This window comes from Platichthys flesus, chromosome 2, assembly GCF_949316205.1.
Source record: "Platichthys flesus chromosome 2, fPlaFle2.1, whole genome shotgun sequence".
In the NCBI taxonomy this organism is placed as follows: Eukaryota; Metazoa; Chordata; class Actinopteri; order Pleuronectiformes; family Pleuronectidae; genus Platichthys; species Platichthys flesus.
The window spans coordinates 12,062,540-12,089,916 of record NC_084946.1 but is presented as its reverse complement, the minus strand read 5'-3'; the positions used below and the strand labels follow the sequence as shown (position 1 = coordinate 12,089,916).

General features: G+C 41.7%; 1 protein-coding gene across 2 annotated transcripts; it reads right to left on the bottom strand.

The window, feature by feature from the left end:
- Positions 1 to 26,878, bottom strand: LOC133963479 (vitamin D3 receptor B-like). 2 transcript variants are annotated; one of them, XM_062398257.1, is made up of 10 exons: positions 26,334 to 26,878; positions 25,975 to 26,049; positions 14,339 to 14,486; positions 13,301 to 13,431; positions 11,846 to 12,042; positions 10,810 to 10,909; positions 9,989 to 10,169; positions 8,121 to 8,272; positions 6,848 to 6,964; positions 1 to 5,885 (listed from the first exon to the last, which is right to left on the bottom strand). In XM_062398257.1, the coding sequence occupies exons 3-10, from the start codon at positions 14,482 to 14,484 to the stop codon at positions 5,632 to 5,634; spliced, it is 1,278 nt and encodes a 425-aa protein (XP_062254241.1). In that variant the 5' UTR covers positions 14,485 to 14,486; positions 25,975 to 26,049; positions 26,334 to 26,878; the 3' UTR covers positions 1 to 5,631. The 2 variants fall into 2 exon arrangements, with proteins under 2 accessions (XP_062254241.1, XP_062254242.1); XM_062398258.1 differs by lacking the exon at positions 25,975 to 26,049.
- Between the last annotated feature and the right edge of the window lie 499 nt (positions 26,879 to 27,377).

Sequence of the window (27,377 nt, the reverse complement as noted above, 5' to 3'; positions counted from 1 at the left end):
TGCTATATACAACTGTTTATTTTTGATTTGCAAAACATCTGACAAAAATAACATTACATAAACACCAATTTATAATAGAAAAAAGAAGATCTTTGAAGGAAAAAAATGAGACAAAAGATAAATTGCAATTACAATAGAATTTAGGTGACTTTATTTATGATAATTGCAGCCATATCATGCTGACCTATACACAGGCAGTGTATGGCTAGTCGATTCATCAGTATGCATGTGTTACAAACATTACATTAAGTGCTTTTTGTTGGTTCAGGCATTTATTTTAATTGAATGTGGCATGATTTGGATTCACAATGCAGGGTTAGAATTCAATGCCTAATTCAAATGTTACTCTCGTTATTTAAAAAATAAAATCAATACACGTCTGACAGATTACTAAGTTTGAAGCCGACCTCCCACTCAGACAAGCCTCCCATTCAAATTGAGCTTGGGATCATTTGAAGCCAGCTTCATTAAACATCCTCCCCTGCACTAAAAGAGTCATTTTATGGCACACAGCTCTGGGTCGATGTGACCATGGCCACATTGTTTCCGTAGTATTCACTGATTCATAAAACTCTAATTTCATTCAGTGTTTACCTGAAGCAGTTTGACATTAATAGAAAAAAAATAAAGGTTTTATATCAACCAAAGTGAGTAGTTGCTCTGTTAAAACGAAACACGGATCTGAATGGAATTAGTTTTTCACCCTAATAAGCATCACTAAGTTACGTTTTGTAAGTGCGTGTTCTCCAAAAGACACAATCTTCCAATGAGGTTGGTCGCGCCGCTGTCACTGGTGGGAGGGGCGGTAGACCTTTGGATGATTCCCACATCATGTAGTGTCAGATAACACACAACTAGGTGATGCTTGTGATAATAAAAGCAGCATTGCATGGATACTGAGGAGTTCACCTGTCTCCTGATTCCCCCTCGTTTGACCAAACATTGGCAGGGAATGATGAAGGCGTGGGAGCAGACTTTAGGACAGGAGGAGAGGTGAAGAGACAGAGCGGGCCCAGAGGATATAAGAGGCGAGAGGAAGGATCTACAGAGAAGAAGACCACGCTAACAGTACCGAGTGAAGCGCAAACACACCCCTCGTTTCTCCTGCTGCCACTAAGTCTTTCAGGTTGTTCCCTCCACGCAGCCGCATCCTAGTAACTATACGGACATCTAACTTGTCTTTATAGTTCTTAAGGGCAAACAGGAGAGCTTTGCGGAGCAAGTCAACTGCGTAGAGGGGCACAGCAACGAGATCAATGACATCTGTTGCTGAACACTACATAGATATCCCAAAGACGGAGCAGAGGGACAAACATGCAGAGAAGGACGTCACTTCTGGAGCTAATGCAGCCTCATCCTAGCCAGTCTGAGCCCTGTTGGTCAGAGTGCAGGCACTATATTAAAAAAAAAACACTCCTGGTATTTTGTGCGTAAAAAAAAAAGGCAATGTTAAGTCTGAGAAGAAAAAAAATATACAAAAAAAAACAAAAAACAGAATGACTTCATTAGCTGGACTCTCCCAAAATCTGAGATATCTCTGAGGTAATCATTGAAGTATGACTCATTAGACAGCAATAAATACCAACATGAATACAAATATTACAAAAAGTAAAAACAGAGGCAAATGCTTAATACTGAAAAAAATCTGAGCTAAGAGAGGTAGGTATTTTAGGTAGATTATGGTGTACATCCATTGTGGACACTCCTTTTTTGTAAGAACTATATTAACTTGATTCCATTACAATCCCTGTCCTAATGGGAGGAACAAAATAATAAAAAGGAAAAGCTGGGAGATAGCCGAATGATGTCTCTGAACGATATACACGTTTCTAAAGACAGGATTTGTAATGGCAACGGTTCTACAAAAAACATGTCTACTAGCATGATAAACTGTAAAGCTTGCTGGTGATAATGTACCATGAGTTGCTGCAGGCATTGTTACTGTTGTTAAGTTGCCGATTTTGAGGAAATCTCCTCACGGATAGATCCTTCTCATTTGTAGTGTAAATTTCCACTGACATATGGTTTTCCAGGTCCAGTATTTTCACAAACACGATGCAGCGATTCAATTCATGGAGGCTTAGTAGGCGACCAGGGGGAAAAAACAAACAAAGAGGAAAGATGCAGGAATGTACCATATTTAGATTTAACCATGTTTTGGGGGAATTTAATGAGAAAAATGTCAAGTTACATTTTCAGTCTAAAAGGAAACAGGGAATTCCCTTCGTATGACGACGCCTAGAGTCAGAATTCCCCCAGAGCATCACAAATGTACTTTTTACAATCAGCAGCTTTATGATGCATCCTCAACACTCTTTCCTGTTTGGTTTTCACCCCCCCGCCCCCCCCCCCAAAAGAGCAACTCCTCTTTTTTTTTATCCTATCATTATATGGCGGGAACTCTGATCCCACTGTATTAATACACAAATCAACACTGCATCACTATCTCAAAAAAAGAAAGAAAAGGAAGTAGAACATAATCAAACCGATGTCTACATACAAGAAGTATGTACTCAGAGAAAAATCAACATGGAGACTCTTCAAATCTTCAAAAGTCAGTGTTCAGTAACCAAGCACATCATACCCCTCATCAGACTAACATACTAACATACTATACATATGAGTGGTACTGCCTACAGACGCTCGAGACTCGACTCCGCAAAGTTCAATCGCAGCAGGGACATTGTGGGACATGTGTATATACACAAACACACACAATATAGTCCCAGTGATTTTCAGGAAGAAAATCAAACTTATAATGATTTCATCAACATAGAAACCTCCCCCCAAAAAAGCTATCCATGCTATGCAGAGGATCTGTGTAGAACCCAGACTGTCAGTGAATCACAGTGATAGAAGATGATTACTGACAGCCAAGAGTTGGAATAAAGCCCCAGTGACAGAGACTGGACTTAAAAAAAAAACAGAACAGATAAAAGCAACAACTGTCATCTTCTCACAAAGCAGTTGTGAGAACACGTCACGTTGAGCTCGACAACAAAAATACACTGCCACTGTCTGTCTTCCTCTAAGATCACAGAGTTACCCTGGGCTGTGGAGATGTAGGAAGCTCTAGCTCTGACACAGGAAGCCCGCGGGGCCAATCAGAGGAACCGTTTTAACACACGTCTTCTGACACGCAGTAAATACAAGACAAAGAATCCGTTAAGACTTTTGTGTCGTGAGAATTTTTTCTTTTAAACCAGGTTGCTTCACGTAAAAAAAGCAAAAAACCATCTCAACGCTTCTTTGGGGGGAGTTGTCTTCATACGTATATAAAAAAAAAGTAATATCGTCTCATTTTACTTTAGCAGAATCCCATGTGTACGAAGCCGAACATTACTGGCCTCTAAACCTAAAAGAATGGAAATTCTCTCGGCAGTTTGGTTTACAAGCCATTAGATGCTGTCTGATGAAGCATAAGCCAAAGATGACTGACAGCGGAGAGTATAGGCATATGAGTTCATATCATACACAAGCTTATCTTCGGAAAGCCATAGACAAATAGCATGAGTTTTGTAGATTATACAATGAGATTACCCAAGGCTGTGGAGTCATCGGTTGGATGTACTGTAATGCATCAGGTGTATAACTAGCTCAGTGGTCTATATGGCTTATATTAGAGAGCAGCACGGTATGTTTAGCTTGTCCTCTTTCTGAAAAATTAAAATTAGTCATAAACGTCAAAACCCACCACAACACAAATAATAATCTGACTGTGTCAAATACACAAGCAATCCCAGCTGAAGCAATTTGTAGGTCACTCTCACCAAACGACATTATCAAAGTCAAAACAAAGAGCATAGTGTTTAGAACATCAGGATAATGAATCCAAAAAGGGTCAATATTGTATTTGCATATATATTTTAGAAAAAAATTTGCCTTGAGAAATATATGTGTAGCCCTATGTACAGCGACGGACATATTACATACTGTATACATATATGTTGTGATATGTATATCTATATATATATATATATAGATACACATATACTTGGTATTTACACAATGCAACCACTAGAGGGCTGCGCAGCATACATCATCAAACAGGAGGGCCTGGGTGTGAAGGTGCACGCACGCCTCCACCACAGCCAGGCCCCCAGACATTCTAGAAAATCCACTTCCCAGTCAGAAAAGAAAGGGGTGTGATATCTGTGGAGGTCTGAAGCAGCTTCCCAAGCCCTCCGCCCGCCGAGCTCAATGCTTACGGAGGAGGAACAATTCATGGAATTGTTTCTTTTTTAAGGTGAAGTAATTTAGAAAACACAAAGAAAAGCAAACAACTGCCATTACATCTGTAGCTATGCCAAATCAGAGTAAGGTAATGCAGATATATACTGTTTCAACTAAGACAGGCCCTGCATCCCCCCCCCCTCCCCCCGCTTTGGCCTCCGTTTACTATTCCAGTTAGATTTGGCATTTTAGCCCTTTAAAAATCTGTGATAATATAGATGCTGTATATCAATACATATGCTTGAGTAGAAGGTGGTATAACAGTGCTTAGGATACATGTGGCAGCAATTAACTATATACAGGGAAATACACAATTTGAGCCAAAAGGAGAGAGAAGAAGAATGAAAATCAGTTTCAAAAGAGAGAAACAAGCCATTATGTAGGCTTAGTTTGATTGACAGTTAGCAGTGAAAAAGTAACTAACACACTTAGTGGCTAATTCTCACCTCAAAAACCTGGCACCCCAAATTCCTATCAAAACCTGACTAAAATTTCAGTCTACGCTCTGACGGCGGTATAAACCTGTGTAATGACATTTTCCTTCATAGGCTGTGAGGCTAGTCAGACAACCTGCTCTCGCGTCGAGAGGCTGCACGTGTGAAACGACGCGCGGTGCGACACTTTTTTTTTTGTTTTAGGTACTGGAAGCTTTTTTTGAGAAAGTAGTTGACCATACCTTTGGTGAAAGGTGAAAGGCTTGTGTTTGATTTGTATACAGAGTCATTTACATAGGCTGCCTTTTGAGAGAAGCAAATGAAAAACAAAATACAGATATATATTTATACATATATACTTTTTTTTCTTTTGAAAACATCCAAAAATGTCAAAGTAATGTGCAGGCACTGCTTTTGCACCGATAAACTGAAATGTCATCTGTACTGTATCTAAATTGATCCATGTAAAGGTTACTGTTTCACATAGGTGATGTAAATATAAAACAACCCCAGTAAAACCAAGAGGTAGCTCAAATGAATGGCTAGATGAATAACTGAGTTATGTATGTTGTGTTGGTGTGTGCACGGCATGTACACACTAAATGTCCTGGTTTTTTAAGCAGCTGTTTGTTGATTTTTATATACAGAAACAAATACTGTATATAGGCAGAAGTTGTATGTATAGGTTCATTTGTATTATATGAAGGTCCCTTGTTTACGGAGTCTCTTAACACCTGCTCGTTCTCCACACAACCTTGGCCTTTACACCAAGAGAGACTTCTTTAGACATGACACACACACATGAAACCACACACCCCACATGCACACACATACGCACACACTCACACTCCCCCTCCACACCTCCATTTAGTCCACTCAGCACATTCTCAGCTCCCTCCCTCCATTTTTACCCCCAGGGGTCTCGTCTCCAGCTTCCCCTCGGAGGTTTGATCGAGGCGGGCATCTAGGAGACTTCGCTGCCGAACACTTCCAGCACCAGCGGGGTGAGCTGCATGCTGTGCTCAGGCCGGAAGGAGAGCGAGCGGTACTGCTTGGAGTGCTCCTCGTTGAGACTGCGCAGGTCGGCCAGCTTCTGGATCATCTTGGCGTAGAGCAGCCGCCCCGCCGGATGGTGAAGCTGGATGTAGGCCTGCAGGGTTTCTGACAGGCTGTCTTGGAGGGCTTCGATCCGTGCATGATCCTGCACACCTGGGCGGTCTGCAGCAGAGGAAGAGAAAGTCTTGTGAAATTTTATGGTTCAAATAAAATGTTAAATATAACTACCACTCAGTAAAAGAAAAACAGACCCTTAAATTCAATAAAGTTGCACCAAATTTCACAAACTCGTTAATATCATTCCCCTAAGTGTTTTTTTCATCCAGATCAATAAATCATTCTCTGATAAACTGTAGCAAATGTAGAAAAACGTTCTATATCACAATGTTAAAAAAGAAAACAGTTCCTGGAGCCACCCCCTAATGTGGATCCTTCATGGATAGGGTTCTTCACTGATCCTGCAAACAAGTTTCATGGAAATCCATTCAGCTGTTTTTGTGAAATCTTTCTTAAAAACATAAAAACCAACCCAACAACAAACAAGTGGACAGGGGTAGAATTGAAACGCTGAAGTAAAACCAAGGATTTCAATATCCGTGTTGACTGTGCAATAATAATATTAATCCTGGAGTCCAGTAGCAACTTAGATAAAGCTGTATGATCTTTGTGTTTGTATTTCTACCATGCTGGTAAGGTAGCGTGCTATTTTTAGATCAGGCCAAGCACATCTATGTATTGTTAATGACCTGCCTGATATACAGAGAGGGATGCAGATATACACTTGGTTACACATGCTTGCTTGCAGCTTGCATAACAATACATGTTTAATATATACCCTGTGTTTCCTGCAAATGGATACCATACACACAACTATGTGTTCACATAGAAGCTAATACAACGAAACATGAAACCCCTCTCGCAGCTTATGCCCACGTCACTGTGACAGATGGTAAAACTGCTTCATATATTATCGAACCAAAAGGTTTCAGTTGATCTTTAGCAATAAAAAACCCATAATGAACATATTATTCTTCCCTTGGAAAAAAAAAGGAAAGGCACATGTGTTCACTCATGCACAATTCATGACGGCCGTTCCCTCCTCCACACAGTCGGATGCACAGTACCTGGAGAAAGCAAACAGATGGCCATCAGCATCACATGTTCCTCCTCCTGCAGGTTGAGCTTCTTCAGGCCCACCTGGAACTTCACAAGTGGCTCCAGCAGCTCCACAGTGTGGCCCGCTGTGGAGGAAACAACACATCGTTAGTGCCTGCGCAGCGCGTACAACTGGCTCCGCACTGTAACGCAAGAGAAAGGCCCTCCAGGGAATCTTACCCTCCCACTTACTCATTAATATTTCATTAAGCCTCATGGAATCATCTCTGGTGAGGATTTTCCTTTGAACGTGTTCTCAGGTCTCAGGTTTGATGGAAAAATTTGAATAATGATCGATTTATATTAAATTTCTGATGTAGGGTTGCTTTAATGTAAATGAGAGCCACATGAATACTGATCAGAAGTTTTCTTTGATGTTTATCATTAATGTGCCTCCATTTTGTTATGTTATGGCCGGTTATGAAGTGAACCATGAGGCGTTACGAGAACTGACAAGTTTTATTAATTCATATTGAATAATTGGCAGTGGTCATGTACAGTTATAAAATACAAGACAGTGATGCAGTTTAATTTGAAAAAGTTGGGGTTAACTGCACAGATTTTCTAGAAAAATATGTTTAGAGTATTTCACAGAAAAACTTTGATCAGTAGAGGGATGTTCTACATGAAAACACAGTTTTAAAATTAAAACTGCACTTGCACAAGCACTTCCTTATGAAAGTTTGAGGGAAAGGATTCCCATGTGAAAGAGCATAAAATATGTCGTCGTAAAACTTTTTTATTACCGCCCAAGAAACCTCTGTATTAGGATCATGCCTGATGTCATCGACATGTATTTTAGGACAGAGCGTGACAGAGCTGCCTCTCCTTGTCCAGACAGTGGTTGTTTTGTGTCGCAAGCTGTTCAGGAGTGACATTCTTTGGTTAATCCCAGGGTTTCTTGTTCTTCTTGAAAGGCATACAAAAGCCACAACCACTAAGACTTCTGCGGATATGTTTTTTGCAGAAATACTTGCATTAGCATTCTTTGCCTACGGGTGTTTACACAGGCCCACAGGCAGTAACATTATCTGTCCTCTCACGCTAATGATCCTGTCACCTCCTTAACGCCTGGCCGCTTCCTTCGAGCTGTGATCAGAAGCGTTAATGTGTAACATGAGCGTCTTTTCTACAATTATCAGCTGAGCAGAATGAGTGGCCAGGCATGAATGTGCACGGCAATAAACACTGGCATGTCGTCACAACAGCTAAACTGTACACGTGACAGCGTTTCGCACTGACCTTTGGTGACATCACTGATCTGGTATTTAAAGTCAGGTGCACCGCAGCTCCATGACATGTCTTCCAGGCTGAAACTCTGATTTGAGCGCAGCATGATCACCTCGATGGCGCTGGACTTGAGCAGGGCAATCTGGTCTTCTGCAGTCAAGTCCCTGCAGGGAAAGAATTCATCTTTAATGTTGGTGTATCATAAACAAACAGCTCTTAAAACAAACACAATAATCTTGTTTTCATCGTCCGACATGGCAGGAAACTGATACAGCAGCAGGTAAACAACAGCTAGAAAATTCTAACCTGGAACCTGCTCACTCTGCATAAATGTGTCAGTTTATCAGTTGTAGAATTCATTTCAAAGGATTGTGCTCATCAATGTTTTACCCACTACAGGTTCAAGGCCAGTCGCAGACATTGTCAGCTATACGGCGGGCAGAAAGAAAAAAAATCAAAAATCTTTTTTCTGTTTGCTTCCCCCGGTCGTGATGGGCTGGCGTGTACAGATCTCTCATTTGATCAACATCAGTGAAACCGTTGCCGCTTCAAGCATCTTCACTGGCACAGTTAGAATCCAGCGATGTTATGAAATGTCTCTAAATGTTCAGGACGTGAAACTAGTGGATTAGCAGGAGCCATGAGCTGGAACCTGCAGATCTCCAGGGGAGGTCTGTGGTGTTTTTCAGGGCTTTGGGAGCAGATCTTAAGTGGAAGAACATTCCAATGGTAATCCGACCACGTCCATCACTCGCTGCGACTGGGAATGACAACTTTCAGGATATACAGGCCCCGACTCGTTTTACTCTTGACTTTGAGGTGACCCCTGAGACACGGAGCTTTTGTTTCTGTCGACACGCTGAGAGACAGTCATGTTGAAGGGCAACGGTTGCCATGTGTCAGGGAGGAAGGTGGGGAGGCAACAATGAAAAAAAACCTTGGGGCACCTATTGCAATTTTAAGTTAGTAGTCACAAATAACATGTTTGCTTTTTAAGGTATTGCATTATCCTACATATCTCAGACTTTTAAGCAAAGATCACATGCTATCACATGGTCTTAAAAAGTAGGTGATCACCAGATACCAACTTGGCAGTGTACGTGCAAAGCAGGTTACTGTTCAGTACGAGAGAAGGTCAGGCAATCACCTACTAACATACTTTATGGGCCAAATTTCAAGTAAACAACATGACCAGGGCATATTTATAAGCTCGTCCAGTGAAGGAACAAGATGAAAGAACAAATAATGTTATGTCGCATGACACAATGTGTCAGCTATCTGCAATAATAAGTCTATCAGTGATCCATGGCCTTTAGACCACAGCCATCACTGGGACACAATATCGACTAATCAGGCAGAAAAACAAGTCTGTGTACAAAGTCTTCAGCAGACATTTAGGTAAAGAGTAACTCTGAGACATGCAAATAATTAGTGGTCTGAAAGTTCATCACATACATTTGGGCAAAAAAAATTTTTTCACACAACAACAGTTTGTTGCAGGAGCAGCAGTTTTCTGAATACAGCCAAAAAATACCTGATCGAAAGAAAGTTCTCTGCTCAAACAGAAATGCGGAGAATCAAATGTGCAGCCTCTCAGTTTTATGTTGGCTATGAGCAGCAGTAGACTGCTAAATGAAACTGAAAGTCAGGAAATTAGCTTTTAATGCAAACCAGTCAAGAGTAAGACTGAAAACAGAGCTGACAACTCCCATTGATCTATAGTAATACAGAGTAAGTATGTTACCTAACCAACATGTTTTTCTTGCCGACCTATTTTGGGTATGTTGCTGGCCTGTGTGCCTACAAGCAAAACGTCCAGACAAGACATGCTGTTTCTGGGTGACATCAGTTATAAACAACACACATGCATGCAGACACACCTGAACCCAGGGATCATCTTGGCAAATCCTATGACCTTTTGGATGCTGTAGGAGACCAGGTCAGCCAGGTGAGGCAGCATGGAGAAGCTGGAGCCCTCCTCCTCGCTGGAGTCAGGGCTGCTGCCCTGCTCCTGGTACATCATGAGCAGGTTGTTTAAGTTCACTTTGGTGTCTACTGACTCTGCAGCGAGCAGAGTGGAGACCAGGGAGGGAAAATATGAGACAAGAGGAGAGAAGAGAATGTTCACACACCAAGCCCAACAAAGTCATGCTATATTCCTCCAGGAAAACACACAACCACACATGGAGTGCAGAAAGAACAGACGGAAATCATGAATGTAGAGAGGGGCCCTGTTGGCAGACAGGATGATCTGAAAATACGTGAGTGTCAGGTCAGTAGAAGTAGAGATGAAAGCTCAGATTACAGCTCTGGCATCATGTGAAGCAGGCAGAGCGAGATTGGGTTGTTTTGAGTCAATTGTGTGTGCTGAGTGTTGGAAGGAGGCCACGTGACCGTGTCCCTCGCTGTGTTCGCTCCATTAGTGACGGATGCATTAATGAACTGATATTTACTAGTGGTGGGGTCTAGTCAGGTGTCTGCAGGGTACAGGTTATTCACAGGATTTCCACAGGATTCTCAGTAAAGCAACATAACAGATTATAAAAGCCAATATGCAAAGAGCTGAACTGGAACAAAATAGCCGTCATAAGTCGAGTTTTAACCCTTGATTCACTGGAGGAAAACAGTTTTATTATGAGAGTGATCAATCTGTGTTTACTCTTGAGTTTAAAGTGAAGCGCTCACACCGTGTGTCTCTTACCTGGAGAGTGACTGAAGGAGTCAGAGGAGGCATCAGACAGAGAGTGGAGGGACGCGGCTCTGCTGGCGCTACGCGTCACTGGACCCTCACGCACAGGAGGCTAGTCAGACAAGAAATACAGTCACTAAAGCTCTATCTGTATACATATAAACTATATATAATCTAATTGCAGTTTCGTGCAATTTCAAAAAATATGTGCAATATTTGTCATGTCTGTTTACATATCTTATTTATTTATTCGTTCATTATCTGTAATTTCATCCAGGTGCAAACATATCCCAAGGTCCGTTACACCCATATTTATCAATTTATTATTAAACCTATATTATTACTAGTTTTTACTTTACATCTTAGCTTTAATACCCACTCAGGAAACCATAGCATTATAAATAACGTTCCTGAGCAGGATGCTATTAAATTTTCGTTCTACTGTGCACTTGTCTTATGTGTGGTACGATTGACAATAAAGCTATATATTTTGATCTTGAAATAATGGAAAATATTAAGGTGAGGGTGATATTTGAACATTTACATAGTAAAAAAAAGTATCTTCACAATGTCTATTAACACTCAAAGTTGACTGTTCATTGTTGTGATTGTAATTTGAAAGCAGAACCTGCATCTTTTACGAATATCTGCTAGAGAAATGGGATTGAACTGCCCAATTTAAGTGTGGCCGTGTGTGAAATTTGTGCAGATGGAAACTAGAAAATGAATTTCATAACAGAAATGGATTGAGGGACGGCTGGATGGGAGATTTGTGGAAGAGGAGTAAAGGTGATACAGAAATAAATTCTTATTTGAGGAATCATAACATTGAAATGCTGCGAGTATCCCAGACAGGGCACCTCATGATAATGTAAAAATTCAAATAATATCCATAGTGTTATTTTATGGGACATCAGCAGCAATACATTTGTCAATATTTGTCAAATAAAAGTTGCACTGCTGAATCTTACATTAGTGCTTGCCTGAAATCACATGTTTAAGCTTGTGTTTTTGTGTTGATTTATGGCAACAAATGGCAGAAACGCACCCTGAAGCGGCAGAAGTCAGAGTAGGAGTCGTCATATGTTTTGTGGTGTGCCTCCACCAGTGTGGCGATGACCTGACTTTGCTCATCAGTGAGCCGGGGCCGCCGTGCCTCCTTCTCCGCCTCGCGCTGGGCCTCATCATCCTTCCTCCGCTGAATAAGGTCCTTCTTCCTCTGCACTTCCTCATCTGTCAGAATGACTGTGGGGGGGGAATTAGACAGGAAAAATAAACTTTCAGGGAACAAAACGGGATGAAGGAAACTGTTTTGTGTAAGAAGTACAATAATAAAGAAATAGGCACAGGAAAACCAGCAGAATATATAAAAAGAGCGATGATGACAGAATACTGGTGTAGCGTGGATACTGGTTAGACTTTAAAGCTTCTCGGCACATACTTGTCTTTAACATTGTGATGACAGCTATGTCGATGTGGTGCTGGGTGGAGGGGGGTTGTTATTCTCTGGAGGAAGAGAATGGGAGGGGACAGGTCCATATGGAGACCCCGCTGCATCGAACAAATGAACGCATTGTTTTTGTTCTGCCCGCTCCTTGTTGTTCTAGCCACTGAATTAGCTCATAGAGTCGGAGATAGGGAGAGAAGGAGAGAACTGGGTCTCAACAACATGCTCCTGTTTTTGCAACAGCGAGCGCGGATTCTGAACAGTAAGTCGCAGCGTCTGTGCCACTGATCTTGCGATTTTCCCAGAAACACCCAGGGGAAAAAACAGTCGCCTGGAAGCGAGAGGCCGTTGCTTAGAAGTGGCCGGCGGACAATATCCGGATATCAGGAGAAAACAAGAAAGATGGACCTGCTATTTACAGACCATGAAAACAAACAAGGCAGTGTGGAAAGACAGGGCCTCACTGGATTGTACATAACAGCAGGTGTTTAAACTTCAGATGGAGTATACTTACTGTATACAATGTGGGGAGGCTCCGGTAGTTCAAACAGAATGTGTAAACACTCTAATGTGTGCAAAGACCAAGAGACACTGACCCCAGTCCAAAAATTACATAATATTTACAAGCGGGACAATAGGCCCCAAGAAACTGCAAAAAAACTGTTGTGTAAATCGTACTTTTAATCCTAGAGAAGGAAACTAGATTGTAGGTTTAACAAGAAACACAGATGCAAATTAACATAATAAACATACAGAAGGTAAAATAAACATGTAAACTGACTAAGTGGGAGGCAGATCCTGGGTCAGTTCAGGATATAACGTTAGCTCATATTCCGAACCTCCAGTTCACAAGAAAACTACAGGTCCAATTATTCAATCAGAGCAAAGTTTGCAAATGAATCGTGGGATGTATGATAAGAGCCATTAACTGAACCCAACGGGCCAAACAAGGACAGAGGGCATCAATAACTTCACTAATTGAATACATGCAGTAAATCACACGGTGTAAGGTTAAATTGTTCCCCTGAGGAGATGTGGGTCACCTGTCATACTTACACTCTTTCATCATGCCAATGTCCACACAGCGCTTGAGTCGGCATGCCTGGCAGTGGCGCCTGTTGTCCTTGGTGATGGTGCAACTGCCGTTGAATGGACACGTGAATGAGGCCTTGCGCTTCATACTGCGCCTGAGAAAATCATGTAGAGTTTTGAAAAGACACAGAATTGAAGAAAAATAAAACTCTCCTTGAAACAGTGTTGAAAACAGTTCTGTGCATATAATTTGATTTTCACAAAAATCACAACGTCACAGCTTTGACACTGTTTTGCACAAACATAATAGTCACGGTAGAACTGGGTAAATATTTTTAAGCCTGGAAGTGAGAGAAGCAGTGAACATATGGATGAGCGCCAAGGAAACGGTAAATGATGAATCTCGCCAAACAGTGATGCAAAGCACAATGATTTAGTCATTGATGGAAATGTATGTTTGAACATTAGTACACGGATGTGAGCAAGCAAACACACACACACACGCTTGGTGAGAGTTCAAATAAGGGCCAGCTGTGAGACGAGGAAGGAGATTACTAAACATCCGTCTTTTTTATCCTCTCACTTTAAATATCAACTTTTCTGAGAGGAGCAGAAACAAATGGATGAATACATCAGCCGCACACAAGCCGTCAGCATCACGACTTGCTCCAGCTTTGTTTTGGTCTGAATTGGAAACGTGTGTTTCTCAATGAGCAGGTAGAGGCCAAGGCATTAACTTCAGGGCTGAGCTCATTTGTATTCTCTACCTGGTGCCTGAGCGTCAGCATGGACAGCAATGTTGCCAGGTTGTCTGTGTGTGTGTGTGTGTGTGTGTAAAATACATAACCGTGGGTGGCAATCACATTTAATGGCGGTGCGAGTGTGGGGGTGGCCATTATATATGCAAGTTCCAATCACTGTGTTTGTATGCTAACGTGTACATGTGTCAATAAGTCGGTCAATATACACCTTTTTTCATCTGGGTTGTATGAGCTATTGTGCTTTACAGAGTCTACTTAGGGCTTTGCATTGCATCTGGGACTTCACTTTAGCATTTCTTACCTGAAAAAACCCTTGCATCCCTCACAGGTCATGGCGTTAAAGTGGAAGCCGCTGGCTTTGTCCCCGCACACGCCGCAGATACGAGGCATGTTCCTGTCAAACTCCTCGGTGGCCAGAGAGGATGTACTCACAACCGTGGTTTCCATCACTGAACAGATAAGAAAGGGAGAAAGAGGAAAAACATTATTAAATCAGCTCCAGGTTGAAGACATTTTCAGTTACTTTGCCAGCAATAATCACAAAAAAATCATGCTGCCAACCTCTAAGATCTGAAGTAAAATTTGAGGGCAATTTTATTAAGTCATATCCGTTCCATGCTGCATAATGGATTTTAACTATTATGATTGTCAATGTGAAAAACCTTCGCAGAAGTGAGACGCATATCTTTTCATCTGTCTCCATGCCAACCAAACACTGCCCCTTCCTGCAGAACAGATTCCGTCCCGCTCTACCATTTGGAGGTGAACTCTACTCCAGTGTTTTTGTCCAGGAGCAAGGAACCGGAGCCTTATGAATCGAGTGGAAAAACTCTTGTTCCACTCCAAAAAGCTGGATCTGGGTTACAATTGATTACATAGCGCTCCAAGTATCTATTTCACTTAACAGCCTCATGAGAGGGAGGGAAAGAAATGCATGTCACCGCACGGCTAGCATCCTCATAAACAAACAATCACTGTCCTTTTCACAAAGCTCCTTTCTTATTCCTGTCTTTGCTTCCACTGTACAGTCAAAGCAAAGCAAATGATGGAGGCAGGCAGAGAAAGGGGAAGCGAGGACAACTAAACCGATAAAAAAAAACAAAAAAAACTCACAAATCAACAGCCAATACGGTGAGGGCCCATGCAGTTGAATAATTTAAACGAATTTGACAGAGCTTTCTATAATTCATGTGTAATTAATGAAACTCTGTTCTACCTAGAAATCGTGTACACACTCTTGTAAATTCAACAGAATAGATTTGTTCTCTTGTTGCTGTTTTTCTACAGCAGTGACCATCATCAGGACCAGTATGCCTTGAAAACAAAATCTGTTCCTGGCCAAGTCTATTAACGGGATATGTAGTCCTTAATAAAACAAAAGGTCAAAAGAAGAAAGGAAACAAGAGGCTCCAGTCATTGCCTCAGCGCTGCAGGCATCATGGACAGAGGTGGCTCAAGCATCTGCAGCATGTGGACGTCTTGTATAGCAGCACCACATGCTTCAATGCAGAACATCTGATACAACCACCGCTGTGGTACTCTCAAACAGTATGTATGCACGCAACTGGAAGTAGCACCAAGTTGCAGCAAATACTTATGAAGGGAACGGAGCAGATGTGTCCGCCAGACTTCTGATAAACAACAGAGACCTTAAAAGGTCGATGGGAAAACTCTTAAGATCGTTTCGCTTTTACTTTGGGTTCTGGATGCAGTGAGTTATACCATGTGGATTAAAAGCAAAGCAGAGGAGTTAATTTGTCAATATATATAGAAAAAAAACAGATTTAGTTGGTTAAATCGACAGTGTTAAGTGTTTGCACCGCTTGGCAAGCCACAATAAATAAAGGAGATGCACTTCAAACTCAAATAGCACTCAGAAGAATACATTCCTCTGCCAAGTCTGTGCAACTGTCCCCTTAAATTCATTAAAGCAGCATCATATTTCACACAGAAGTATCAGTCCTCTAAACGTGCCTGATTTTCTTTAATCCAGATCCATGAATCATTTTTGAAAAATCAAGAAAATTGGTGAAAAACATCCAATCTCTCAATGTTACAGAAGGTTAAAAAAAAAGAAACTCCTGGGTCCGTTCAGTAGTTTTTGTTTTATCATTACCACAAACAAACGTGCGAACAACCCCCAAGAAACTCTCTTTCGATAAAGAAATATGGAGTCTGTGATGAAGCATGTGTGAGTAGTATGTTGTAAGTGCAAAACCAAACCAAAAGATGACACAAACAAATTATAACACAACCACAAGATAACGTAACGAGAACACAATGCTGGGCAGGTGCTTAAATAATCTTGCGGAACATTGGCAAAGTATTTTATTAAACAATCATTCCTCCTCAGCACCAGCCAATAGAAACACAGCAACAAAACAACATAGCGGAACAGGGACAAGAGCCTGTGGCCTCTATAAATACATTTTAACTGAACTTAACAGAACATGTAAAGCAGCTGCTGCTGCTCTGCACAGCGAATATGCACAAATTGGTAGAAGCCATGTTCTGTTTTACTGTACAAACTGCCTCTAGTGACAGATTAGGTGATGGTATGTCCTGAACTGTCCCATTTTGACCCCAACCGCCCTAGTCTACTATTCTCCTTTCACACATCCCTGGTTTTGAGAGCAGAGGTAAAGTGCATTTGTCGGGTCAAAGGTCTTTAAAAATGGCATACCAGTGGATAATTGCTTTAAGTAATTCCTTGTCCTTATGACAGTGTCACAATAGAGTTTATCCAAAGACAAATCAAGATATGGCCTCAAAGGCTACTTAATATATGATAACCAACTTGCCAGGTTTTAGATTTCAAACACTCGGACCTATATAAAGCTTAGCACCAAAGGGAACAGAGTTGAATTGAACATTTCTAAAACAAACCAATTAATCCCATGAAAATATTGTCCTCTGTGATTTGGGTGTTTACCAAACTTCATCAGTTGCAACTTCTTGAGTATCACGGTTGTTCCAAAAACCTGCTATTGTGGGAAAAACCACTCCCTTGTGCTGTTTCAACATGTGCTCCTAACCTTATCTGCCTTCTGTCTTCCAAGAAAATTATTATTTTGGTGGTTAAGTGGTGAGTGTGGGTGTGAGGGGCTGGCCCACGAACACGGAAATCATGGATCAGGTAATGTGAGATATCCTGAGGAAAATAAAAAGGTCTGGAGGTTGGTTCCATTCTCATGTGCAATGTTAAAACAAGGAGTACTTCAGTGCTGCTGGACATTTTGACTGGTGCCAGACTACCAACCACTAGAGAGCTGTGATCCTACCGAAGCACTTAAAAGTAAAAGTATTTGGGAATTTAACCATTAAATCCTTTAGGCAGGTCTGACACATTAGCCACAAAATACCTAATGCTACCATGTAGTGAAGTGTTACACAATATAATTAGGGACGGCCTTTTAGAAAGCATAACATCTGCTCTCCAACGTGCAGGCGGACTAATCCCAGCAGGCGACCACGCTCATCACTCACTAGGGAGGAGAAAAAACAATCACCTTACTATATCATCAACTGATCAGTGAGGTCGCTCCTCTGTGATTGCATTCAGCCTTGACAGGCCATTACAGTAAATGCAGTCGTATTGAGAGAGCTGTAAATAATGCATCAGGTTATTAGACCAGATCTGTGCTCATTCCGGCCTTGGGCACGCAGAGCCAGGGAGATGGTTTTGAGCTTTTGGGCAGAAAGCCTAAGGACAAAGCAGGGGACTCTGATTTCTAATTTGCTTACCAGGGACAGGCAAACAGAGTATGTTTTTTTTTTACCTTACGACCAGCTAATAGAAGTTGCAATTTATTATTTCAACCTCTTATAAGAAGCATCTATCACAACATGCTTGTATATTATAACTTAACTCATGTAGCAATCACTGCCATGTGTTTTGACTGAGCCATTGTAGCAGGAGGGACGTTATCAACTGCCTTATACTGTATTTGCTTAATAACTTTGATTTTAACAACTTCTGGAGCAACGACTGTCAGATTCCACCGTGTTTGGACTGAAACCCTCAGGTGGTAAACAGGATTTTCCATTGGCTGCAAACATAAGCAGCATCTTACAAACATGATGTTAAGAAGACACTGAGCTCACAGAGATACAGCAAGAAATTAGCTCACTGGATTTTTCGGAGGAAGTATTATTGGAGCATATCATAAGATTGACCTTTTCCACATTTACTTCTCTGGACCAGATTTGTCAAACAACTGCCGACACTTTCAGCATTAATTAGGATTTTTCTTGAATTGAATTAATACTAATCAAAAAAAAAAAAATATATATATATAGCAATCTGATTAATGTTTAATATATCTGAATAATGTTGACGACAAATGACAGATGGCTGCGGATCTATTTTCCAAGAGGGTGTATTTGGTCAATTGGAAAAGAAAGAACCATAATACTTAGTTGTTAATGAGTAAGTTCATAAGATAAGGTTTATCAATGGCACTAAAATAATACAACGTTTAAGTCATATCTCCAAAGTAAAATGCAGGTAGCCGCTATAAAAAATGCTTTTAATAAATTAGTATTAACTTTTATTGTATGACTTTATTTTCTATTAAGATCCCTGATCCTTTATTGAAAAATGTCTTACAGCACAGGAACTACTGGGGTGTAGTTTAAACTACAGGAGAACATGAGGAGCTTTAGGGGAGCAATGATCTTTTTAAAGAACCAATTTTTCCTTAATAAGGGCAATGAAATTTACAAAGTCTGATTATTTGAATACAAAATGTGCACCATTTTTATTATTGCAGCTTTACATGTGTTTAATACCTTAAACCATGTTATTAACACTGTAAATACCTCAATAAAAAAGTCATTATTAATTCTCAATGCAAAAAAAAGCTCTGCACAAGCTATTTTAGCAAAGAAGGACCCAGCATATGATGCTGCTAAAATCCAAAGATGCTCGTCACTGTTGTCATGTCAACTGCCTAATTATGTAACTTTTATTCGCACACATGGTCTATACATTGTTAATCCAGATGCATTTTAAACACTCACCATCGAGACATGTACAGCCTTTATTCACAATGCAAACAAGCCCGGAGTTTTATTTACAGGTAACAATATCAAGGACAATAAGGATGGGAATTTCTTACAGAGTGGTTAATGTTTGAACTTCACAGCTAACTTTCCAATGATACTAAAATCATAATAGTGAGATAAAGAGGAGTAAATGGTAAATGGTTTTGTATTTATATAGCGCTTTGGTAGTCTTGATGACCACTCACTGCGCTTTACAGTACAGTTTTACATTCACCCATTCATTCATACTGTGCATCTTTTCGCAGCACTTTGTTATTCTATGGGGGCCACTCGGGGTTTAGTATCTTGCCCAAGGAAACTTGGGCATGCAGATGGGTCAGACTGGGGATCGAACCGCCTACCTTCAGGTTGGAGGATGACCACTCTACCCCACAGCCACAGCCGCCAAAGTGTGATTATAAACCAGAAACAGAAACATTACCAGAAAATTGAAAGCTGAATGTTTCTACGTAAGATTTGACAATGGTTATGATGTGCATCAACACATTAAAGAATCTGATATTGGGCGTTGAGATTGACTGTAACATTAAGTGTGTTTTAGTCACAATAGATGATCACAGTCAGTGACTGATTCAGGGTTGTATGTACGTTAAAGCAGAGTTACTGGGGGTATTTAAAGTAGTTCATCTCAGCCACATAAATTCTTTGAGTAGGAATAAGTTTCCACAAGCTTAAGGAGACAAACCGCTTGAACATGAACAATTTTTACGAGATCATTAGGGCTGTCAGGTTTGGATTATGTAATATATTATGAAATTCTTGACCTCAGACTTGCAAAATCAATAATTTTTTAAGTCTTCAAGAATGCCTTCAACCACAATAAGAAAATGTGTGTATTTATTTGTGTGTAGGTTGGTTTATGCATGAAGTTCATTTTTAACATGTATTATGTTTTCATTCCACCCTGATTAACACTGTCTATCAGTTTGTGCTAGATAAATTAACTTTATTACTGAAATAAATAAAATAAACTACATTTGTGTTATCATTGCTGATGTAACCATTTTGCAGAAGCACATATTCTCTTGCTTCTGTTATCTTCTCACCACTTTGCTATTGAGAAGGTCATACATGCTTTCAATTACAACTCACTACGCAGCGAGTTTGGATATATTTTCATCCATCGCTCTGTGAATGGCCCGCTTGCTGTTTATAGTCACAGCGAGAAAGGAAATGCCAGCCAACAGGAGTGTGAGTGAGAGGGATGCAGGACAGACTGCAGCCATGGAGGAGTGGGAAGGAGGGAACGCTGGCTGGAGAGATGGAGTAAAACCGATAGGAATATATACATAGATACAGCGAGTAGGGGAGGGGTGACCTCTTTCACAGTGACTTCCTTTGTCACAAAGATACGACAGAATTTTTTTGTGAGTAGAGGTTGCACACAGCAGTGGGCCCGAGTGAGGCCGTCCACACAAACAGTCTGTTTTTGTTATTTTAAAAGCATGGCTAAAAATATGCAACTTCAATACATGTCTCATCTCTGACAGGCCCTCATATTGAAAAGCGTCAGTGGAAAAAGCAATTAGCTTTTCATGTAGTTGTGATTTATTTCTGGCGTCGTTGCCTCACTCCCATTTTTAAATCAAGGAGGCGATTTTGGCATGATACGTTGTTTGTGACCACGTTTTATTGTCACAGTGAAAATTGTAATATATTTGATATTTGTACATTTAATCTTAACGTACGTTTTTATTTGTCAGAAACCTTCAGATTCAAGGCTCATCTGTGCCACTTCCAACAAGTGGGGGTGGCACAAATGGGCGGGCCACGTGAAACAACACCGCACCCCCCTGATCACCCAATAAATAAGTACAGGACAGTTAATCATTGTTTTTTATGGTTTGTTGTGGAGGATAAACAAAATCTAACTATTTGATGACTAGCAAATGTTCTCCTTTCTGTAATCTAATGATTGTCCGCATTCAGCAATAACATTTCGGTTGTAGGGAAAAACACCCAATGTGATTTCGAAAAGCACAAGCTGACATCTTTAAATGTCATGTATTGTTCAACCCCGTCAAATATTAAAAGATATTCAATTACAGTAACATTAGGCAGAAAAACCTCATAAGAAAAAAAAATTAACTAGGAAATGTTTCGCATTTTTGACTTAACTATTGATTCTGACTCATTTTCAATTGATTGAGTCATTCATTCGAGGCTAATCATTTCAATAGCAATAAAAGAGACAATTATTTACTGAATGAAAATAAGAATTAATCACTTAGTGTAAAATAATCCCTTTCGGAATCAGTCAGTTACAAAAGAAATAACCATTGGACGATAAAGAGATGAAAAGGAGAAGCAGATGAGACGACTGGCATTTGGCAAAGCGAGACACACGGCAGCGGTGGTTGATGAGCAAGAGATGAGGCCTGCTGTAATTATGTGTACCACCACAAACTGACTGCAGCTTGTCATTTTAACTGGGTGGTGAAAGCTGCAAAATAAAGACATTACCCAAATTTCAGTGGCAGAGTTTGGCAAAGAGGTTAGGGAGTTTCCCCTTCTTTTACCTCAACACATGAGCTGAGAAAGAACACATGCTACTTAGCATGCAGCGGAGCAGTGACTCATCTTTTCCTCTTTGATTTATTCACATCATGACATGCACGTGTCTCATAATCCCAGGACTGACGTTATAGTCGGTCCCCGGTTGGATTTAAAGACGTAACATTGTTGTCAAAAGTGTCAAAGCTTAAGAGTTGATAGGTCATCAAGTCTGAAGATAAATGGTGTGTTGGTGCTGTTGGTGGTCTTGACATAATTAATAATAATGTCTGAAAAACCACTTAGCTTGTCATATGAAAGAATGTCTTAAAAAAACAGAATATAACCTACAATATACAAAACAGGAGATGTTCCAATACCAATCCTCCCATTTTGATACCTGAAAGATTTGAAATTAATGCATTAGAAAAAATAACTAATTTAATGTTTCATTCAGCTGTATGCTACTAACCCTAAAGTGTGGGTTGCTATCATTGTTGTATAGCATGTATAGGCTCAGGTTTAACACTTTGAAAAACAAATGCATATAGAGAATGAAGACCAGTGATTTATGGGAAAAGAAAATGTGCAGTTTTATCTGGGAGAAACTAATATACATTATAGACATGGAATCGGATAAGTCGCCCTACCCAGCATTTTCTGCAGTATTGGAGGCATTTCCGAGCATCTAATAAAAAGTCTGGTGATTAACACGTGTCCACAATGGATGCCTCTAACTGGCCCCTTCTAATTAACCAATATTGTATATAAATTGAATGAAGTCTTGACTATAGATGATGTGAACCTGACAAACTGAGTTAAGTGCTTATGTGAGAATTAGTTGAGATGTTGCATGAATAAATCTGTGTTTCTGCAGCATTGACAGTATCAACAGGTCATTTGTGCTTCTCTAAGATATTCATAAAGACAGACCGTGGCAGAAGTCCAGTGCCACTCATAAGGTCACTTATTACCCTCTGTTCTACTCTCATTTTCATTTCCAGCTGCAACCAAGTATGTTCTTATCCAACAGGATAGTGGCCATTGTATTTTTTTTTTGCCATCAGGTGCCCTATTACCTCTAAAGGAGACATAAATGAGACCTCAGCCGTGAAAAGATTTGGAAGGCGGCCCAGATGTTAGATTAACTTTCATCAAAGTCAATATCAAGCGATTATAAAAACCCACCCTCCACTGAGGCCCACCATCCAACAAACCTAATTAAGTGGTGCCATTAGTGCTCGGGCGCTGAAATGAAATGTGATTGAGGACAGGGCAAGATAAAACAAAGTGGGTAAAGAGGTGGATCTAGACAGCGCTTCAAGTAGTGATCATTTTAACTGCACACAGACGTGCAGAAGAGAGAAGGGAAAGCGTGAAATAAAAAACCTCTGGCATCACGTCCCAAGAATGTCAGCAATGGGCTTACAGACCACATCCCAACACATAAGAGTCAGAGTCTGAATCACATCCAGACCTATAACAACACTGGAAGAAAGAGAGGGATCGCTGTGGAACGCCTAAGTGAGAGAAGGAGGCCCTCTCTGACAGTCCAATGAGCACCCTCCATCAATATCACATGACGCAATCCCACAAATGGTTCTGAAATTGTTCCATGCTGCCAAAGGTTTCTCTTAAAGGAAAAAAAAAAAGAGAGAAGGAGAGCGAGAGGGAGAGCGAGAGAGAGAGAGGGACGGGGAGACGTTTTGGAGAGAGTTGGGAGGGAAAAGGGGAGAAAACATAAGACGATGTGTTTTACTGCATACCTCGGCCCGGGTCACTACGAGTACAGAAGAGACATAAAACAAATCAGATCTGGAATGACCCGGGCTGCACAGAGAACTGGGCTACAATAGAAATACATGCTTCTATACATTCACACATATAGAAGCACATCTTAGCCCGAAACAGAGGCAGAGGTGGGGGTAAAAGGGAAACCTTTTAAAAGTAGAAGGAAGATGTGGTTGAGGAAGAAAAAGGACGATCAAAGCAAACAAGATCTGAGATGAGTGAGAGGAGAAGTTTAATTAAAATCTGCTTTGTGTTAAACACAAAACAGACAATACATGCGAAAAACAGATAGAGGGGATGGAACAATGGACAAAAAGAGACAATGTGGGCCCAACAACAACAAAGACAACAAACTGAGTCTGTAATGCAGCTAAACAAGTGGCTGAGCAGACTAGTCCAGTCCTGTCCCTTCGCTTCCCTCTCTCTCTCTCATTCACCCTCCTGCAGCCTCCACGGGTCTATTGCATGCTCTTTCCCTATGATCACAGGGAGCATATTACAGAAGCAGTAATAGCACATGACAAGGTGACCTGTGCCCCACACAGGATGGGCTAAACTGGGGTGGGGGGGGGTCCCATGTCCCGTGTCCAACCCTATGGTCTCGGCCCCGCTCTCCCCCCCTGCCCAGGCCCCAGCGCTGGCCTGCAAGGGGAGCGAGAGAGGCAGTGACGGCAACCTGCCCCCTTATGCTGGGCCCCTTGCTGGACTCTGGAGAGGGGAAAGAGACGAGGCAGGGAGAGGCCCACTCAAACACACACTCACCAAAAGTCCTGTTGATATCTATGCTGAATTTGACGGAGAAAGTACATTCTCAAGCAACACAGAGCGGTGCACACTGAAAGCCCAGTGTGGACAGTCCCCGGACACACGACAGACATGTGGGTGAGGTGGATGCAAATGCACCTAACCCAAAAACCAAAGTTATATAATCTCCAATAATTGCTAGAGCCATTCCAGGATATACAGGACAATAGTGACGTTTGCATTTCTAAGAAATACCAAACTTTTTAAGGCAGAAAATATGCACTTGTGCTTTCAAGTTCACACATAATCAATTTTTTACACAGATATCATTACTGCATAAAAGGGAAGAAAAAAACACAAACACACCCACTGTCCTGGGTATCAAACAGTGACATACATTTTGCTTTCCCAGATGAATTTTTCTGCATTAGTCGCGCTCCATATACAAACAAACATTACCTGTGTGATGTGTTTGGCTTCGATACCATCAACCACAGGAGGTAAATGAGGACCAAAAAACATTAGGGGGAACTTAACACTTCATTAGTCTAAAAAAGCAGCTGAACATATGTGGTAAAACAGCATGCCTGCACAAACGTACATACAAGTGGGTCTTTACAGTAAAGTACAGCAGCCTCTTTCTTTCTATAGGGTTGCATGTGAGAGGAAGCAACCAATTACTGCAGTCACGAAAGGGGGTAGGGGGCCGGGTACTTCACTGTATAGGAGACATAATGGACTGTACCATCACCACAGCACACAGCTCCATAAACAAGTTGCCATGGTTATAGTCAATAAAGACCAACCAAGCTCATTTCGTATAGTTTCCCCATCGCATGTTCATAAACAAATTACCTGGAAAATTAGTCAAACGCATGCCTGGCCTTCATGTGAACATAGTCTCTGGCCCCTTCTCAAATAATGCAGGTTCTAGGAATTTGTTTATATATTTATACTACTTGCTGTCAACTGTATTCCGATAATTTAAGGGATAAGCAGCAGAGAGGGAAAAGCTGGAGCCTGTTTAAATTTCAGCCATGAGAGAGACAGGGCCCTTGTAGTAATTAATGATGTCATCATCAGCCCATGGCTCCGGTCAACGTGACTAGGAAGTGCGTGGTTAAGGTGTATAAATAAAAATACTTTTAACTATCTCTACCATCAAATAATCTAGTATTTGTATATAGAAAAATATAACTATTCGACTAACACATTTCACTGTATATGCATATACTTATATAAAACTAATTCTCCAAGCCATGCAACTGTGTGAGTAAGTGAAAGTGACTCCATACATGCTCAGATAACTGTAATTGCAGGAAATCAGTGAGTTACAGTCTGTTGTAAAAAAAAAAACAAAAAAAAACAGGTGAGGTTGTAGTACTACGCATGAATTAGGGGGATGGCTTTTTTTAAAGCTATATTATACTTGATTAAGTTGGGCTAAAAACACAATATACTTAAATCAATTGCATTCAATATATGTATACACATTTTTCAGCTCTGCAGACAAAAACTTTAACAAACGTATTCTCGTGCGTGTCGCAGTAACCTGTAAGTGCGTCACCAACCCTTTTTTTTTTTAATGGAGTATTTACAGTTGCTCGTACATGTACTCCTCGTGTTTCTTTTCTCGTGCGTGAAGGCAGAGACTGGATGCAACACAACCTGAGTGACACACACGTGAATTCCGCCATCCTACACATCCCGTGCGTGATAGTGTCTGACCTGAAAACAACAGGTTGTGGCCGCACAAACACTGGTTATCCTCGCACACGAGAGCAACACAACAAAGTGCACATTGGCAGATGTTGGGGGGGGAGAAGAAGAAAAACATCTCACCTGCGGTTCTCGCATGCCCTCGTACAACAGGTGAGACTCGAAAACCTCTGTTCACTTTAGCCCAAGTTGTTAGTCCTGTTCAGCACAACAGAGAGAACAGGCATGTCGCAAGTCAGTGAGTGAGCGAGTGGGCCTTTACCCTAGTACCTGACCTGCTGCAGCTCTGTTTACGTAACTCTCAACTATTTTCACAGCGACACACACAAACACACTCAGTGCTAATCACCACGCTGCAGTCAGACAAGGATCTGGAGATTTAAATTACAGTTTGGTTCTCCTAAACCTCCCTCTTCACAGCGACCATTGCAATAACTCCAGATTGGACTTTCGCATTTGTCCCGTGCTCGCGAGTTCCATACCTCAGCTCAACTTTTCCCCATCAACACCGAGTTGCATGTAATCCTCTTTAGTCGTCGTCCGCCGTCGTCTTCATTCTCTGGCAAAGTGTGTCCGCTCCATGTTGTCGTCTGGGCCAGCTCTGGGACCTCAGCTTTTCAGCTTTTCTTTTCTTGTGGGGCCAGTGAGAGGACGCTGTTGTACCCGGAAAGAAAAAAAAAACTCAAGAAATGTGACTTGTGGCGGAGAAAGCGTCAGAGTCGTCCGCCCTTTCCAGACGCTGGCTCCCGCAGCAGCAGCAGCAGCAACAGCGGCAGCGCTGGTAGTAGCTAACGTTAGCGTGGCTGCTTTAACCCTAAAACGCGGCCCCAAGTTCAAGCAGCTCTGCTCACCGCCCTGCGGAACCGCGGGCTACGCACGTCCGACCGAGGCGCTGTTGGACGCGGCCGTCTGTCAGCGGCGGGCGAACGCCAACATGGAGGAACACTCAATCACACCTACGGTTTGTCCGACGAGCAATATCCCTCCTTCTTCAGGACCCAAATAGATGGCCATTACTTTCTTTGTTATGCACCGCCCCTTTCTGAGGACCTCTACGGGAAAAGAGGGATTTCCCCCCCAGCCCCTTCGCTGGCCAATCGCGGGCGAGCTCGGCCTGTCCCCCGCGTCACAATTGGTGACATTTCCGCCCAGCGCGGCCCCGATTGGCCGGCCTGCGTGCTCGTAAGGCAAGGCGACGCCCCTCTCGTACAGGGGTGTGTCGTGACGTCAGAGGTAACGAAGAGGTAAACAACTTTGACCGCGTGAGGTTTAAAGCAACACCCGTTTATCCCCCGGATCTCTGAAGCAACGGGAGGCGGTTTGTGTTGGGGGGGGGGGGGGGGGGGGTCACCCTGCGAACACCATCCGCACGATGTGGCGGCTCATTGCGGGGGGAGACTGTGCCAGTGACCCGCTGTTCTCTCACGCACCAGAGCGTCTTTGTTCCGCAGACACTGGGAGCAGAATTTACAAAAAACAAGAATAAACCACAACATCATCGATGGTGCGCAGTGGCAGCAGCAGTG

Excerpts from the sequence above, each read along its gene's own strand:
- LOC133963479 (XM_062398257.1), bottom strand. The coding sequence starts at position 14,484 with ATGGAAACCACGGTTGTGAGTACATCCTCTCTGGCCACCGAGGAGTTT. Across the intron at positions 13,432-14,338 it reads GGATGCAAGGGTTTTTTCAG|GCGCAGTATGAAGCGCAAGG; the intron begins GTAAGAAATGCT and ends TGATTTTCTCAG. Across the intron at positions 12,043-13,300 it reads CATTGGCATGATGAAAGAGT|TCATTCTGACAGATGAGGAA; the intron begins GTAAGTATGACA and ends CCCCCCCCACAG.